Source organism: Zootoca vivipara, chromosome 16, assembly GCF_965207765.1.
Source record: "Zootoca vivipara chromosome 16, rZooViv2.hap1.1, whole genome shotgun sequence".
Classification (NCBI taxonomy): domain Eukaryota; kingdom Metazoa; phylum Chordata; class Lepidosauria; order Squamata; family Lacertidae; genus Zootoca; species Zootoca vivipara.
The window spans coordinates 25,873,665-25,891,817 of NC_142599.1; the positions used below are offsets into that span (position 1 = coordinate 25,873,665).

The 18,153-nt window shown below is 47.3% G+C and overlaps 1 protein-coding gene across 9 annotated transcripts; it reads left to right on the forward strand.

Moving 5' to 3' along the window:
* Positions 1-1,211: 1,211 nt before the first annotated feature.
* Positions 1,212-13,948, forward strand: DEDD (death effector domain containing). Of its 9 annotated transcripts, none has more exons than XM_060269275.2 (7): positions 1,292-1,310; positions 2,168-2,195; positions 3,154-3,215; positions 6,464-6,871; positions 8,492-8,599; positions 11,851-11,997; positions 13,043-13,948. In XM_060269275.2, exons 4-7 carry the CDS (start codon positions 6,547-6,549, stop codon positions 13,417-13,419), a joined length of 957 nt encoding a protein of 318 aa, XP_060125258.1. In that variant the 5' UTR covers positions 1,292-1,310; positions 2,168-2,195; positions 3,154-3,215; positions 6,464-6,546; the 3' UTR covers positions 13,420-13,948. The 9 variants fall into 9 exon arrangements, with proteins under 9 accessions (XP_088515956.1, XP_088515954.1, XP_060125258.1 ...); XM_035098689.3 differs by lacking the exon at positions 1,292-1,310 and adding an exon at positions 1,341-1,407 and having other exon boundaries at positions 3,102-3,215; XM_035098684.3 differs by lacking the exon at positions 1,292-1,310 and adding an exon at positions 1,341-1,407.
* The last annotated feature ends 4,205 nt before the right edge of the window (positions 13,949-18,153 follow it).

The following is an 18,153-nucleotide window of genomic DNA, read 5'->3' on the forward strand; positions in this document are numbered from 1 at the left end:
CCTCAGTGCCAGGTACCATCCTTAACAGCTTTCAGACACCGGGTAAATACTTGTCTCTTCCAGGCGTTTTACTGGTTATGCTTTATTTTGTTCTGCTCTATGGATGACAGGCACTTTAGTCACTTGTTAACATAATATCCTGAAAATATAAGAACAACCGTTTTAAGTTGTTTTGGTTTGTTTTTAATATTATGTTTTGTTATAACCTGCCCTGGGACCTTAGTGTTGTTATAAATAAAAAAGGGGGGCAAGCTTTGGTTCTTCTCCTTTGTCCTGCCATGAGGGAAGAACCTGTTGCAACAGTCAGTAAAGATCAGGCTTACTACCTGCTTTGCTTCTCAATATTCTCTGGTTGGCTCTGTTATTTCCTCCTACCGATGGAGAACTCTGCAAGGGCTCTTTTGCATACCGGTAGCTGCCAAGTTTTCCCTTTTCTCGCGAGGAAGCCTATTCAGCATAATGGAATTTCCCTTAAAAAAAGGGATAACTTGGCAGCTATGCTCTTTTGTACCCCATAAAGGAATGAGGCCAGATTTTATTTATAACAGAGTGAAGGGCAGGTAATTAATAATGGTAACGAAACATAGTGCTACAAACACAATCTGTTTTCATCTGAGAAATGTTGGGAGTGTTAAGTTTTCCCTTAGGGCTCACTCCTTTTTTAAACAAACTGACACTCGAGCATCCTATGATGCATTTATTTGCACTCTGTACCTGCTCAGAGGCACTCTGTTCACCATTCTTTATCCTGGGACCAAAAGGAAATCGGGGCTGGGGTTGAATTGCAGAAGACACGCTTCTCCTTCCCTCCCCACCCCCACCCCGGACACATTTTTGTTTATTTCCCGCTTTGTCTTTAAACCGTCCTCCATTTAAACATCCACTTTTCCAGCCCTCTTGGATTTAATCGTTCTTTTTCCTCTCCGCCCGTTTCCACACCCGAGTTTGCTTCGAACGCACATTATTTCTATTAGCAGTGAAGCCATCCTAGTCGCCCTTAACGAACCTGGCCGCCCCATGCTCTTTTTACCATTACAGTACAGTATTATTTGAAAGCGTTACTGTCCATCACAAAAGATGGCGCGGGCAGCTTCACCCCGTCCCCTTTCGCCCGTAACAAACATGGTTGCCTTTAGGTTTATTATCCATCACGAAAGATGGCGGTGGTAGCTTCGCCGACGCCCACCCCAACCGGGAGGAAGTAGGTCGCTAGGTCGGGGGGTGCCCGGATGTGGGCAGCCCTGCTTCGGCAAGAGGGAGGCGCCGGTTGCCCGGATGTTCCTCTCGTTCCAGCCGCGGCCGAGGCTCGGGTCAGAACCGGCAGGGCGGGGGGAGGAGGAGGAGGAAGAGAGATTGGAGAGGAGCGGATGGATCCAATATGGCTGCCCTGATGGCCCCGAGGAAAGAGTGAGAGGCCTAGACAGCCGGCCCAGGCCCTGAGCAGGGAAGGGGGGGCAGGACCCTGAGGCCTATTTTGGGGAGGGGGGGAGGAGACACCACCACCGCCCCGTTTGGTCACAGGCTGGGGAAGAGGGAACCCTTCACTGGTGGGGAGAAGGGAAGGGCCACTCCCACCCCCCACCCCAGCTGCGGAAGGGCCCACCCCCATTAGCCAGAGGGAGGGAAGTGAGGGTGGGGTAGGGAGAAATACAAGCCCTCTCCGCCTCCCTTTGATTTAAAACTACCCGCTTAAAGTATTCCCTCCCCCCAGTTGCCCATTACCGTAGGTAGGGCTGAGTAAGGTGGTGGTTTAGGGGTGAGCAGGGGCACTTGATGAGGAATTTATTAATAGGTAAGGGGGGGATAGAAACCCACCCCTTTTATTTCGTCGCCCCCTTGAAGTTTAACCTCTCCTGTCTTATTTGAGGGGAGCTCGGGAGTTCGGCAAAGGTTGGAGGGGCAGGGGAGGCCCTTTAAAGCATTTGCCCCACCAACTCAGCTTCCCCTGGACTTTTTTTTGGGGGGGGAGTGGGAAACATTTGGGGGCGGGGGACAAGGATCTGAGAGATTGAGGGGTTGACAGGGGAGAGGGCAGTTGTAGGAGGTAGGGGACCTGGCCCCAGGAAACCCAGCTCACGTGTTGGTGGTTCTTAACACGCTTGTGACATTTTACCTTGTCAGTCCTCATTTTTGTTTTAATTCCCCCCCCCCATTCATCATTAAGCAGAAGGGGCAGCAGAGGAAGGAATAATAAGGTAACAGGAAAAGAGGAGGTGGATGTGGCATGGTGTGGGCCGGGTTTTTTTACTTTAAAGCAAGGTGCTCTGTATGAGATTAAAAATATTTGTGTTTCAAATAAACAAGCCTAGATTTCCTTGCTTTTGAACAAAGGGGATACATATTACAGTAATGTGCTGTAGATCTAAGAATGAATTTAGTTCTTAATTGCTTAATGAAAACAAGAGAGAAACCAATTGTAGGTATTTTAGTTTAAATATTGAGCATTAATATGCTAGGGGTTTCTGATGAATCCTATTTTGAGCTAGCTATGTGCTTTGCCCTTATTCAGGAGAGGTTTATTTCTTTCGAATTAGGTTTTTAATATATGAAAAGTTAAGAACTGATCAATAACTTTTCTGCTTTGGGGGAAAGCGAGGACTCTAATCTGCTGGATGAAATAGAATTGTATTTATGTGAGAGAGAAGAATGAAATATTTTTATAGTGTACCACAGCTGAAAGTTAAGCATACAATCAGTTTGTGTTTTATTTTTACTTTTTATTAGCCTTGCTTTCCCCACTGGGTTTTTCTGACAAAATCTCACCATTTTAAAACAAAAAATATTTGAATCTGGTGACTGTATATGTATTTGAGTGCTAGGAAACTTCTTCTTGCTAGAAGTTAAGATAGAAAAAAGGAAATAAAGCAGTGCCCCCAAACTTTACTGGATGGTTTTGGGACTTTTCTTATGTGGAATATCTTTTTAAAGCCAAAGAGAGATGGAGAGGGTTTGGAAACTGGGGGCTCTAGAATCATGTAGTGAGAATTTTAACTTTGGGAGAAAAAAGTTGTCCTGTCCTCCCGTGAGCCATATATGAAATCCATTTGCCAAGTTTTTTGTTTCTTTTTGGTCTGTCTTTTTTTAATTTTAAAAAAGTAAAGCAAGGGGACTAGAGACTTCGTATGTTCACATTTGGCCTCTGTGCCCCGCCAGCTGTGCAGGACTGGATCTGAACGTGGCAAAGAGGGAACCTCCAGAAAACAAGAAGACATAAGGTACGGTATGTTGTTGGGTGATAACTTGTGCCAAACTCTGCAGCGACATGCCTGGTGGTGATTCATTCCCTTCCGTTGCTCTTCATGGTGCTTATTAACATAAGTAGAACAAGGCAGTGGTTGGCTAACTGCCTTCCTGTTGATTGACCTGCCCTTTAGTGTGGAGCGTGACCGAGTTTCTGGAGCTGTCCAGGAATTAGTGGCTGGAAGGAAGGAACCTCCTTCCAGAGAGTGATTCTTGACAGCACTGTAAATGAGCTCTCAACCTAGCTTTTGTTTCCTTCTTGGACAAATTCAAACAAGGATTTAGGGGCATATCAGAGCCCAATGTGTGGCTCCTCTCCCTTGTTTTGTTTTCTGTGACTTTTGAGATAATCCTAGAGCAGCCAATTAGAATGTCCTTATGGTGTATGTGATTTTTCAGGAAAAAAGGAGTTTGTAGTTAAGAGCTCAGTTGTGGACTCAGCAGGAAGAGTTGTAGACCTCAGTTGTACGCAGAAGACCCCAGGTTCAGAGTTAGCTGAAATACTCTTTCGTAGTGGGACTGGGAAGACCTCTCCACCCCACACATTGGGAGCTGCTGCCTGTGAGAGGAGGTCATCCAGATTGGCCAGCAGCCTGGCTTTTGCACAAGTCAGCTTCGGGTGGAGTGCATGCTACGCTGAAGCTGCTGGTGCATTGTCTGTGGGAGTGTGAATTGAAGGTTCAAGTGCATTATCTCAGTAATCATCACAATAAGTACTGTAAGGCAGGCCAGTGTGATCCCCGCCCCCCAGAAAAGAAAAAAAATATTGTAGGTGGGAAGGTTGGGTCATAGTAGTGGAGTACACATGTGGAAGAGCCCCTGGTTTGTTGTTATAATGTAATGTGTGGAACAATTCTGAGGGTGATTTTTTTTAAATAACAAAATCAGGAAAGCCTGGGGTTTGTGGCCTGGGGTTCCGGCTTGCCAGAGTTCACGGATTTCAGACTGTCAGTGATAGCTTTGAAAAGAAATACTATTGCCCAGCTTATTAAGCATAATCATGCATTGTGAAACTATACTTTTCTAATCGGATGACATTACAGTGGCAGTGCCAGGACAAAATACAAGGACCTGATTTTTGGATCAGATTTAGAGAAACAAGCAAACGTTATCTCTTAACAGCCCACTTCTGCTGTATAGCAGCCAAATTAACGGAGCGTCCTTTCTGTGAGTTTTGAGGGATCCTCTTTCATTGTGTTGAGTGACTGCTTTTCCAAAAGACACACACAAGCAACCTGGGGTTTTCTTGGGTTGTATTAGTACTGGGGTTTGAAACAGCCTTTGGGAGTCTCTGGCTCCAGTGTTACACCAGAGGTCATGATCGAGCCATGGAAAAGCCATGAACTAGGTCAGCTGTCTTGAAGGGTCAGAGGCATAGCGTGTGGCAGTAAATGGAGATAATCTGGGATCAGGGTCTGAATCAGGAAGTTGTGCTGAAAGTGAAGTAGGACAGGGTCTGAAATGGGAGCAGAGAATAGGCGTCGGGGGAGGTCTATAGTTGCAGGGTTCATGCAGCAGATCCCTTATGGGAGACAGCCTGCTTACCTTTTGAACCAACTGCTGGCTCCCCTTGGAGTTGAGGTAGGTAGGAAATCTAAGTTCATGCCAGTGATTGTTCATGCCAGTGATTGTGTTAAAGGGCTTTGAGAGATGGAATCTCTCAAATCAGAGGATGAGATCTAGTGTGCATGCATGTCAGTTTAGCTTACCCTAGCCAGCTGTTCTTTGTGGTTTGCTACCAACTCATTTCCCCTCCCCTGGGGACTTGCAAAGGGCCTAGGAGAGAAGCAAAGTCCCCTCTCAGTTGCACAGGGGAATGAATAAAGTAAGAACCAACAAGATCCTTTCGCACAGCTTGGCAGAAGTGTGTGCTGCTGCTTGCTTTCTCCAAATGTCAGCATTGACTGCAGAGCTCTAGGAAGCCCAAGTTAGTTTACTGGTGAAGCATCAGGTTGCTGATCTGGACAGCACAATTTAAATATATATATATACATATGAGATAGCTCAGTTGGTAGTGCATGAGGCTCTTAATCTCAGGGTTATGGCTTCGAGTCCCATGTTGAGCATTGCTGGGGGTTGGACTAGATGACCACTGTGTTCCCTTCCAAATCTTCAATTCTATGATTCTAATATATAGCATTTAGTTGCTGTTCTAAATGGTGATGAATGCTCCCCCTGCCACTCCAGGAAAAAGATATAAGTTATAGGTCCCTTATTTTCAGTTTGCATCATGGGATGAAGACAGAATTGCATATGATCTGAAACTGGGCATGCAGAGCTTTTGTTTCTACCATCTATAAACATCTCCTTGTGAAGTTGTGATAATGTATGCCACCTATGCAGGTATAAAAACACTCATGGTCAGGCACTTCTTACAACACCCATGTAAATGGGGGTTGGATAATTTCATATATTTTTTTTTAAAAAAGAAAGCAACCAAAGGATTTATTGTAAATCAGCCCTCTGCAACTCACTGGGCTGGCCTCAAGAAGCCTCTGCCTCTTAGCCTAGCCAACATCACAGAGACCTTTTGGGGAGTAATGGTATGGGATCAACGGTGTGGGATTTGGGGGGTAAACGTGTACTCAGTTTTGATGCAATTGGTTCACAAATGAAAGCTTAGCACGCTGTTAGCAGGAAAGACTGCCCATCTACAATGTTCTAAAACTAATGTGCATTTGATGCAGGTGTGGGAAACCTGGTCCTCCAGATACTGCTGAATTACAGCTCCAGCCATCCCTGGCCATTAGCCATGCTTGCTAGGGCTGGTGGAAGTTGCAGTTCAAGCAACATCTGGAGAGCCAAAAGTTCCCCAGCCCTGTTTTACTGGGTGCACAAAAGTACAATCAAAATGCCAACTTGGGGGATAAGTGGTTACGACCCACAGTGGCTCTGCTCTGCCTTCCACGATTGAAGGCAGCAATTATTCTTCTCAGCCACTGTGAGAACAGGATGCTGAACTAGATGGGCCATTGACCCGATCCAGCAAGCTCTTCTTAACGTTCTTCTGAAAAGTAATACTGTCAGTGTGTCAGGAATTTTAATCTCCTGGGGGGAAGAAATATCTCTCATTCGCTCCACTCCTGTACCTGCATGAAGAGAGTGGGAGAGGTATCTCAGATGGGTTTGCAGCATAAAATAGTGCTGTGTGTAGACATACACCCTCCCTACCTTTCAGTGAGCAGAGCTCTGAAGAGATCTTGTCTTTCTCTTTTTTTTTCAGTGTCCCACTTTTAGGAGCCACCCCACCCCCCTTGAACCCCGTGGAAACTGGGCGGCCCCGAGCAGGCCCCGCAGCCGCTCAAGATGGCCGCCTTGAAACGGAGCCGCCGGCAGGCCTGGCCAGAAGAGGAGGGCGACCGGGAGCACGGGCTCTATAGCTTGCACCGCATGTTTGACATTGTGGGCACCCACCTGACCCACCGCGACGTCCGGGTCTTGTCCTTCCTCTTTGTGGACGTCATTGATGACTACGAAAGGGGGATGATCCGCAGTGGGCGGGACTTCCTCCTGGCGCTGGAGAGGCAGGGTCGCTGCGACGAAACCAACTTCCGCCAGGTGCTTCAGCTTCTGCGGATCATCACCCGCCACGACCTGTTGCCCTATGTCACTTTAAAGAGGAGGAAGGCTGGTAGGTCCTCTCTGGTTCGGGGGTCTTCTACAGCAGGCTGCCTGTAGCCCATCTGCTGACCCACACGCATACCCTTTATCCCAGGCGTCGGCAAGGTTATCCGGCCACGAGCCAGATTGTTCCCACGGACATTGTCTGTGGGCCAGACGGGCACAGCGCGATGCCGGAAATGGTGTCTGTGTATGTCCGCAGCGCCGGAAATCGAACCTGTGCAGAAGCGATTTCCGGCGCAGGTGCCATTTCCGGGGCTGCTCGGCGAGTCACCGCACCGCACTGGTTTAGCGCAGCACACAGGGGACCCGCCAAATGGGCAGCTCGGTTCACGGGCGGCCTGTGGGCCGGATAAACGGCCTCCGTGGGCCGTATCTGGCCCAGGGGCCGAAGGTTGCTGACCTCTGCTTTATCCCAACAGTGAACTAGGTACAAGCCTACAGCTGGGTCTTCAGCCAATCTAAAAGGATTCAGTCAGGGAGTGTCAGGCATTGTCAGAAACAGCCAAGTGTTTGAAATAACTGGTCATATTATAGCTCTGCAGCAGTTTCTACAAGCCCTGGTCTTTTTTAGAAGTAGCGCTGAGTTGTGTGGAATTAGGGGGTGTGAGTGAAAAGGAGAGGGTGCGAAATGACACCTTCGTAGATCTCATGAGCTTATCTCTCAGAACACTAGCCACGCCTCCCTCTTTCCACCATCAATCACAAAGCCCGTCTGAAACTTTGGCCTACTTTTCTCCTCTCCTCCCTGGAATCTCACCTTGTCGCCTTACATAACTGTATTGATGTATTTATCCAGACTGATAGCACTGCTTCCTTTTTTAAATACCAATTAGCTTTTTATTGCCTATTTATTTGAACTCCCATCATATCTTTTTATTTGTATTTTTTGTCCCTTTTGACCACAATATTTAATTGTATGCCTCGAGCAGCAATAGTAGTGCAGGCAGTGACCATTTTGCATGGGGGTTCCCAGCCCCTGCACACGGTGGCAGAGAATGCATAAGCGTGCCCCATTCCACTCCCATTCTTGCTTCTTCCAGGTACAAAAGGACATGCGCATTGGCAATCACCCATCATTTGGATGTGCCTGCTTGTATGGTCACTGCTTGTAGTAATAATAGTTATTATAATTATAAAACCCTTTGGTAGAAAAACAATGTCAAGGATTTTAAAACCATTAGCCTCCTGAAGAGAATGAAGAGTGGCCTAGAGAGGCAGGCGAGACTTGGGTGCCAAATTATCAGTCAAAACAGTTTAAAACAACTATTTTAATAATATTAATAATAATTCCCTATTTTTTATTATTTTAAAATAATAATAAAAAGAGCAATAAACTAAAAACAGATTAAAACACATGTCAGCATTCTAAACAAAAAACGTAGTCTGAAAAGAGTACAGTGACAGTGCTAACCTGATGCCAATAGGCGGGGAGTTCCAAAGTGTGGTTTCTGCCACAGTAGATCAATTTCTTACAGATGCAGAACAGGCATTATGTGGCACCTGTAACAGTGCTAATTCTGTAGATTGAAGCAGTTGAGTGGGTGCACATATATAGCGAAAGGTGATCTCATAGGTAAACTTTCTCTTGTTGACCAAGAGATTAACATGCCCCTCCTTTCTTTCGCAGTGTGCCCGGATCTTGTAGACAAGTACCTAGAAGAGACTTCCATCCGTTACGTGACGCCGCGAGCCCACAGCAGCACAGAGCACGTTCCTTCCCACCAACACAAATCTGGTGAGACTTTGCGGCCAGATAAATGTCAGGAGCCTTTGTCCAGCTAGTCTCCTTCAGGGCCCTCCATGGCCCAGGCATTTGTGTTCTGGGCATTCCTGCCCTCAGCATTTAATGCAGGTGTTTGGGACCTCGAGAAATCCAGACCCGGCTTTTTGGACAGCTTCTGTGTCTTCTTCCCTACAGGCAGGCCTCACTAGCCACATCTGCTTGGTGGCTCTATTCCTGAATGTCTGTTTCCCAGCCAAATCCAGAGCACTGGATGAGCATCGGAAGCTGCCTTACACAGAGTTGGACCGGTTGCTCCACCTAGTCCAGTGTTTCTCAACCGCTGTTCCGCGGCACACTAGTGTGCCGCGAGACGATGGCTGGTGTGCCGCGACGTGCGGCGACGAGAAGGGGGCGATTTGCATTGTCACGTGCCTGGGGGCCGCCAATAGGCAGCGCTGACCCGCCGGAAAGCAATATTTCTCCTTCTCTTTCCCAAAGCTCAGTGCAAACGAGCCTGGCGGCCGCCAATACACAGCACTAACCCGCCGGAAAGCAATATTTGGCAAGTGTTTCTTACAGTCATAATTATAATATAGGGCGGCACAGAGTTAATTTTTTTAACTTTTTTAATGGTGGTGTGCCTCGTGATTTTTTTCACGGAACAAGTGTGCCATGGCCCAAAAAAGGTTGAGAAACACTGACCTAGTCCACCTGTCCCTGACTGGTAGTCGTCCTTCAGGGTCTCGGGCAAAGGAGGATCTTTCCCAGTCTTGCTACCAGAAATCCTCCTTAACTGGAAATGCTGGGGGGATTGAACTTGAGCATGCACAGCAGGTGCTCTTTTAGAATTGTCGGGTTGGAAGGGACCCAGAGGAGTGTCTAGTCCAACTCCCTGCAATGTAGGAGTCACAGCTTTGCTGTAGCCCTTTGCCACAGTAGAAAGGCATTGGATTCTGTGCACCACAGAGCTCCTCGCCTCTTGAACCCTTGAGGATTGATTTGCTCCTTGATGAAAGCCAGGCCTCAACAGTGGCAGGTTGTTACTCTGGTTGCTTTTTAGAGACCATAGTACGTGAGGGGAAAGTGATTTTTTTAAAAAAACTCTGGCAATAGTAGCCTTTGAGTTGCTTCCTGTATCTGTGTGTGTTTCTGGCAACTTTATTTATTTTTAGAGCACTTGTTGTAAAAATAAATACATCTGTAAGCTGTTTACATAAAAGGTGAGCGTGTCTAGTCCTCATGAAGTCAGCAATCATTTTTAAGGGCAAAAGCCTCGTCTGTTGAGATGCAGAGGGTGGAATGGAGATAGGGTTGTTGTTCCCAGTGAGATTCCTAGGTTCCTCATCATTTCTTCAGAGTGTTGTTCATCTTAGCTATCAACATAAAAGGCCTGGGATGCTGGTGGGCAGAATATTTACTTTTTAGTACTTTTTTATCCCAAACTTTTATCTGATAAGCTCAAGCTGGTGTGGCTGGCTCTTCCCCACCTTAAAAAAATAAATCACAACTTGTCTGGGCTTACGAGGGCAGTCAGTGAAGTTTATTGTACATACTTTACAATATATAAAATATAAAATTTCCAAAGCAATACATGAATTAAAAGAGAAATGTGTTACATAAAGTCACTGGGCAGCCATTAATTGCTGTGTATACCATCCTCCAAGGGTAACAACATTGGATGAAAATGGTGTCTTATAATTCTTGATATGGTGAGAACGCAACTTCTTAGCTGTCAGTGCAAATTTAGCCAGATAGAAAGGAAGGGGCTGAGGGCCACATTTGGCCCTCAGGCCTGAGGTTTCCCCACCTCTGTTTCAAGTGAGGCAAAAGCCAAAAAGTGATGAGGAGAGGCAGCACCAATTTGAAACCAGAAATTTTGTTCTTTGCCCCAGTGAACGGTTTCTGAAGGCGTTGTTTCCAAGTGCCAGGCAAGTTTGTATTGAATGACAAAAGTAGGAGCCAGTCCTGGTCTTGTAATCCTAGTGAAATAAATATTGTCAGTTCTGCTCGTTCAATTTAGCAGTCCAGACATAGCATTTAATAAAGCAATGTTAATTTCCAGACAGTTGGAGGTTGTGTTTAATTTTGACACTGTTAAGATCTTGAGATTGCTTTGTTACCAGGTCTCTGAATAAGCCTCCTTCCCCCGGCATTTGGCATTTTTATGGAACATCTTAAGATCTTGAACACACTCTCTAGTTTTGCAGGTTTGAAGTGGTGTTTGTGTGGGTGGAAGAAGCTGGCCAGGCTAAAATGGGGAACCCCTCCCCACACCACCACCAAACTAGCCTAGGCTCCAAGTGGGATAGGCATGGTGCAGACTACACAGTACAGTGGTACCTCTACTTACGAATAACTCTACTTACGAATGTTTCTACTTACGAATGGAGCTGCGTCCGCCATCTTGGATGCGGTTTAGATAGGATTTTTTCTACTTACGAATTTTTTTCTCCCAATGCATTCCTATGGGATTCGACTTGCAAATTTTTTCGACTTACGAATGTGCGTTCGGTACGCATTAAATTAAATTCGTAAGTAGAGGTACCACTGTATTTAATTATATTCTGATGATGCTTCAGCCTACTAGACATGCTTCCATTAAGGATGGAGCAATTTCTGACTTACTGGGGGGCCCTGCCTCAGTATTCCTCAGTATTCAGGACACAGACAAAAGAAAATCCTCCTTCATGCAGCGCATAGTTAAACTATGGAACTTGCTCCCACAGGAGGCAGGGATGGCTGCCAATCTAGGTGGCTTTAAAAGAGGACAACAAATTCATGGAGAGGGCTACTGATGGCTGCTAGCCATGATAACTATACGCTGTTTCCATTGTTGGAGGCAGGTAATGTTTCTACAGGAGACCACAGGAGGGGAGTGTGCTCTTGTGCTCGAGTCCTGCTTGTGGGTTTCCCATAATGGATATCTGGTTGACCACAGTGAGAAAAGGCTGCTGAACTAGATGGGCCATTGCCCTGATCCAGCCAGCTCTTATGTTCTTGTGTGATGCTGCCAGATGAGCAAGACCACAGGTTATCCCCAAGGAAAAGATTAAAAACCTTGCTTCTTTCTGTTCCTGTTATGTGGTGGTGAGTGTTATTGTCGTGAGGCTTTTTTTTTTTTGGTCAGCTGCTTTGAGAGCCTCTTGGGGTTGTGAAGTGGGACGTGTGCGTTCCCCCATCCCACCACCAAAAAATAATAACAACTCACAGCCTCTAGTCCTGCACTGAGCTGTCTGAGCCATCACCTTTGTGCCTCCTCCCAGTGCCTCCCCACCATCCGCTGGTCTGCTGCTCCTCTTCAGGCCCCCAGATCTGCACCAAGAGACCTGGCCGGGGACGAGCCCTCCTTGGGAGCCAGCGGAAAAGGAGGAAGTCGGTGACGCCAGACCCGAAAGACAAACAGACGTGCGGTAAGGATCCTGACAGTAGGAGCGGCATGGCAGCCATGTTTGAGTCCCCTCCCAAGATGGCTGCTCTGAATGCAGGTCTTGCTAAGACCCAGGACTATCCTATAGCCCAACAATCTTCTATGCCGAGACAGATGTGGGGTGTGTGTGAGAGAGAGACAGAGAGACATCACACTGTTGACCCTTCCACAGCACTGGGGATCAGCAGCTCAAGGCCTCTGGTACAAGTTTCTCCCCTCCCAGTATTGCCAAAGGCAAAGAAAAGGTATGAAACGAGGAACACATTTTGGGCATAGTATTTTGCAGCAGGCATATTGGAGCTGGAGCTGCAGCAGGACCACTCTTGATTGATTTATTGATATAATTTATATCCTGCCCTCCCCCTCCAATGAGTTGCTGTTATTACTTTGTTAATGGCTTCTGAACCAGGTATCTTCCGCCCTTTCAGACCCTGGATCCACTTTTAACCCAAATACAGTTGTACCTCAGAAGCCCGAACAGAATCTGTTCCCAAAAGTCCGTTCAACTTCTAAAGCGCGGCTTCTGATTGGCTGCAGGAAGTTCCTGCAGCCAATCGGAAGCCCTGTCGGACGTTCGGCTTCCAATAGAACGTTTGAAAACCGGAACAATCACTTCAATTTTTTGATCGTTTGTGAGCCGAATCGTTCGACTCCCAAGGTGTTCGGGAGCCAAGGTACGACTGTATGCATTTGGGGACCCATTTCTTAAATCTGTCACAATATATTTGCATGGTGCTAGGGCTCCTGCCGTGACCCACCTTGAATCAGGCTGCAACCCACTAACGGGTCCTGACCCACCAGTTGAAGAGGTAGCCAATACAGTTGGACTACAACTTCCATCAGTCCCAGCTAGCATGGCCCACTGGTCAGCAACCATGGGAGTTGTAGTCCAGCCACATCTGGAGGGCACCGCATTAGCTGCTCCTACCATTTAGCAAAGAGCACCCGGTTCCTGAGATCTCACATCCGGGACATTTGGATGTTTCGAGCAGAGAGCATTAACATACCTCCTGGCGCTTCCCTTCCAGACATCCGCCTGCGAGTCCGAGCAGAGTACTGCCAGCACGAAACGGCCTTGGAGGGGAACGTCTTCTCCAACAAGCAGGACCCCCTGGAGCGCCAGTTTGAGCGCTTTAGCCAGGCCAACACCATCTTGAAATCCCGGGACCTGGGTTCCATCATATGTGACATAAAGTTTTCGGAGCTCACTTACCTCGACGCTTTCTGGCGCGACTACATCAACGGCTCGCTACTGGAGGCCCTCAAGGGGGTCTTCATCACAGACTCGCTCAAGCAAGCTGTGGGTCACGAGGCCATCAAGCTCCTGGTCAATGTGGACGAAGAGGATTACGAGGTGGGCCGTCAGAAACTCCTGAGGAACTTGATGCTGCAGACGGCACCTTGAACCTTAGTTGCGGTTATTCCCCCCCCCCCTGTCCTCTGCCTCTCCTTTGGATGAATTTTTTTTCTGGGATTTTCCCCCCCTCTCAAGAAAAGGAAAAAAAAATTATCTTAAAAGGAATGAAACCTCAAGCTCCCTGCCATGTACTGAGTAACTAAGGTCTGTTTTGACACGAGGATGAGCACTGTGGTTGGTTTTTTCTTTTTCCCCCAGTTGGGAACCTAAACAGGAGATGGAAATTCCTGGGCTCCTCCCTGCCTGCAAGGGAGATGCGGGGGCCCTTTCCCTGCAGGCCAGCTGAGCATCTTCGCTCCTTGACCGATGCTCCTTTGGCCTCTCGCCTTTTCTTAACCACATTCTCTCTTGTGCTGTCTACTTCTCTCCTGAGTTTTTTGTTTTCTTTTTGGTACTGTCTCCAAAACATTAGACTGTCCTGTGGTGTGCCATTGCCCAGAAAGGTCTAAGCAGGTGCGGCAAGGTCCAGAAGGCGAGACTTCCACTCTTTATATTAAAAATAAGAAGCAAACTTGAACGTGGCTCTTCTTGTGCCAGGAACATCTTAACACCGGTGTTTTTTTTTCTTTCAAGCTGTGAGTTCCATGGGTGGTGGGACAGGGTGGGGGGAGGAATGGGGCGTCTCGGAGTGGAGTTGGGGAAGAGAGCGCTTGCATCTTAACCAGACGCACCACCTGCCCCCTCTATGTAGCAATGTTCTTAAAAGTGACACTCAAGGCCTGCCAGTTGGATTTAGGAATGGTTATGCAATTGACTTTGGCAGGGGTGGGGAGTGTGGATGGGAAGGACCCTCGCCTAGAAGGAAGTCGTGGCAAGGGTGGGGGTCCAGACACAAGGGACGAAATGGTCTTTGGGGCCTCAGCTGCTCTGGAAGACTATTTTCTTCTGTGCGTGTGGGAAGAGCGTGCTTTGTCCCAGCCCAGCTAGCTCAGCTGAATTAAATCTGAGTGTTTGTTCTCCCTCCCACCAAACCCTTTCCCCTGATGTGTGTCCTGAGTGGAGAGTATTTCCAGCCGCCCCCCCCCCCGATCCACTGTGTGTGCCTTTCCCTCAACCTTTGGTGGAGGGATCGTCTGCCTCCAAAGACAACAGAGAAAGGGCCACCCGTCTGAGGCCTTTTCTCACCTCTCTGAAACCACACAAGCACCGCGGCCAGCCTTGCATGGGTGCAAAGGGCAAGGAGGAGGTGGAAGGGATTGTTCCAGCTGCGAATGGCTGTGTCAGATCAGAGCCAGGAGGACAAGGCAGTCCAGCCTTCCACCTCCTTTGCCATTTTGTGTTTTTTCCCCAGGAACGTGATCCTCCAGTTTCTCGATCTGGGCTTTGCTCTTGGCTTACTCCCCTGGGAAAGCTGCAAAAGGGATGTGTGGCAGGAGCTCCTTTCGCTCTTGCCTTCTGTTCAGGTGGTGCTGGGCACCACAGCCGTTGCCTCCTGTGTCTTGTCCTATTATTAAATAAGCTTTTTTTCCTCTTTTTTTTTTTGATGTGGCTGGGAAAAGCTTGAGGGGTGAACAGTCCCAGTGCAGGGGGCAGAGAGGACCCTGGTGATTTATTGTTGGGTGGGGCAGGTGGGCCTAAAATGCACTGTTAGGTTTTGGTAACACTGCAGCCTGAGATGGGGTGACCCCCTGCCCCAAGAGATGGATTGGGACTCCCTTAGGCTCCGTTAGTGGGGGAAATCAATTATTATTTTTATTATAAATGCATATGTATTGGTAGGAAGAAGCCTGCTCAAGTATCCCAAGTCAGTCTTTAAAAGGGATTATTCTTTTTTCTTTATTTTTTTTAAAGTTTTGCTCCTGAATTTTTTGTGTTTCCGTTGGGCGCGTTACACATGCTGCTTTTGGGATTCCATTGGATTACACTAAGTACGTTTTGTGAAATCGCCTTGGCAAACCATGGTGGTGTTTCCCTTGGGTTTCGGATGCCTATTCCAGAAAGCTTGTAACTTCTGAACAGCATCGTTTCCCCCCCAACCCAGGCAATATAATCTTGGTAGACCCCTCCCCCCCTGACTTCTTTCAGATGGCACAGATGGTAGTATTCACTTCCCCCCCCTTCCTCTTCAAGCTTCTCTTTCTGGTTTACTAGTCAAACAAGAAGGCTCCATCTAAGAAATGTATGAACAGGAGCGTTCCAATGGTGGGGCGGTTAATCTGACTGGCAGGCAAAATCAAGTGGCGTTGCTCTTTACCCTTGGGCTGTACCATTTCAACTGGTTGTTTTTTTTTTTAATGTACAGAAAAACAAAGGGCATGTTGATTTAGCTTTAAGACATGGTCTTTATATTTGTTTTATTTGGGGGAGGGGGAGAAACTAGAACTATATCTTGCATTCTGTAAATTGCTTTTTTAAAAAACAACAACCAGAGAGAAAAGGGCTAGAAAGGACAAAAACAGCCTTTAAAAAGAAAAGGCTAATAATGATAGGAAACAAGCAGAGGCTATTTTGCCCTAGTCTTCTACTTGACATGCCACTCTTGCATCGCAACCCTTATTTCAGCCTGAAGTTTGTACAGTCCAGGGTAAGCTATGCCACTCAAGTCGATCGATTGCGTAAAACAGGTTTTGAGCCAAAATCTAATCCTGCGTTGGTTGGGAAATATTCCACTTGATGTGCAAGTATCTAATGTCTCTTATGATCTGCAACTGCCTTCGCCAAGCTGGCATCTTTCAGACGTTGTGGAAGTACAGCTCTCATCAGCCCCGACGAGTGTTAATCCTGCAACATCCAGAGGGCACAAGCTTGCCAAAGGTCAACTGTACAAGGTATCTTGGCAAAGTGTACAAGGGCCCCTGCCACTATCCTTTGTGTACCCCCCCTCACTCACACGTGCGCACACTCCCCCATTTCAAAACACATCTGGCACAAATTTGTGTAAAATCTGTGACTTCTGTTTTTTTTAAAGGAACTTCCAGTGTAACTGGTCATAATCCCAGTGTAGATTTGTTTCTCCTCAGAATAATAATAATAATAATAAAAATCTTCTGCCTTTTGTTGCTGCTACTGTCAGGGGTCTGTGCTTTGCTCACCTGTGTGTGCAAGAGAAAATGGTAACTTCCAGTTGAGGCAAAAACTTCATGCGTCGGATGAACCTTTAGTGGCTCGTGCCCAGATTACATCGGCTTTTCTTCCCCTAATACCCCTGTTTTCCCGAAGACACCATTTTCTTATGCGTGTGTAGATCATTCTAGCCCAGGCATCCCCAAACTGTGGCCCTCCAGATGTTTTGGCCTACAACTCCCATGATCCCTAGCTAAGAGGGCCAGTGGTCAGGGATGATGGGAACTGTAGTCCAAAACATCTGGAGGACCGAAGTTTGGGGGTGCCTGTTCTAGCCGGTCCAAAAACGTCTGGCAGTGGCTTTGGGGGACAGAAAATAAAGAGCGGGGAGGGCAAGGATGAAGCCTCAATTCTGTTCTCTAGCCTGGGTTATTTTAAATCACGGGCAGCTAATCTTTGGGCTCCCATCATTCCTGGCCAGTGGCAGTACTGGGGCTGATGGGAGCTGGAGTCCCAACAACACGAGGGCCACAGATTCTCCATCCTGTGTTTGAATTGGCAAAGAAACAAGGCTCATTTAAACGAGGTTTCCTGCTGGTAATACTTAGGGAAAAAATGATACAAATCTAGGCACTAAAACACCCATTTACAATTTGGCTAGAATTTAGCTCTTGCCAACCTGGGTGCCCTCCAAATCTTTTGAAATGTAGCTCTTCAGCCTCAGCTGTTCAACTACAGTTTATAAAATTATGCATGGCAGGGAGAAAGGCTACATGGAGGTTTTCCCCCTCTCTTGCATATCACTAGAACTTGTGGACACCCAATTATGCTGAATGTTGGAAGATTCATGGCAGATGAAAGAACAGACTACTTCACACAGTGCATAGTTAAGCTATGGATCTTCCAGCCTTAGGAGGCAGTGATGCCCACCAACCTACATGGCTTTGAAAAGGGATTAGACAAATTCATTGAGAAGTTTGGAAAAGTGGCTGTTGGTGACCAGCAATCTCTGAAGCCAGGGGACCCAAGCTAGGGGACCTTGATGGCTGGCTCCCATTCAGCAACACTTTTTGTGGGGGTTGCATTTAATTAGAATCTAAGCCAAGCCTGCTGGATCAGGCCAATGGCCCATCTAGTCCAGCATCCTGTTCTCACAGTGGCCAACTAGACACCTGTGGGAAACGCAACAAACAGGACCTGAGCACAAGAGCCTTCTCCCTCCCTGTGATTTCGAGCAACTGGTGTTCAGAAGCATTTCCTTCCTCTGACTGTGGAGACAGAGTAAAGCCATCACGGCTAGCAACCCTCCATGAATTTGTCCGATCTTTAAAAGCCATCTCAGTTGGTGAGAACTACTGCCTCTTGTGGGAGTTCCATAGTTTAAATATGTGCTGTGTGAAATAACTATCTTTAAAACTGGGCTTCAAAGTGTCTACAGTGGACGCTCGGGTTGAGAACGTGATCTGTGCGGGAGGCATGTTCGCAACCCGCGTCTGTGCACGCGCGGGTCACAATTTGGCGCTTCTGCACATGTGCAAAGCGCAATTTAGTGCTTCTGCGCATGTGCGCACGCCGAAACCCAGAAGTAACCCGTTCTGGTACTTCCGGGTTTGGTGTGGAGCGCAACCTGAAAAGGCGGAACCTGAAGCGGCTGTAACCCGAGGTATGACTGTACTTTATGCTTAGCTGTGCATGTGGCAGTACTGTGCATGAACAGCC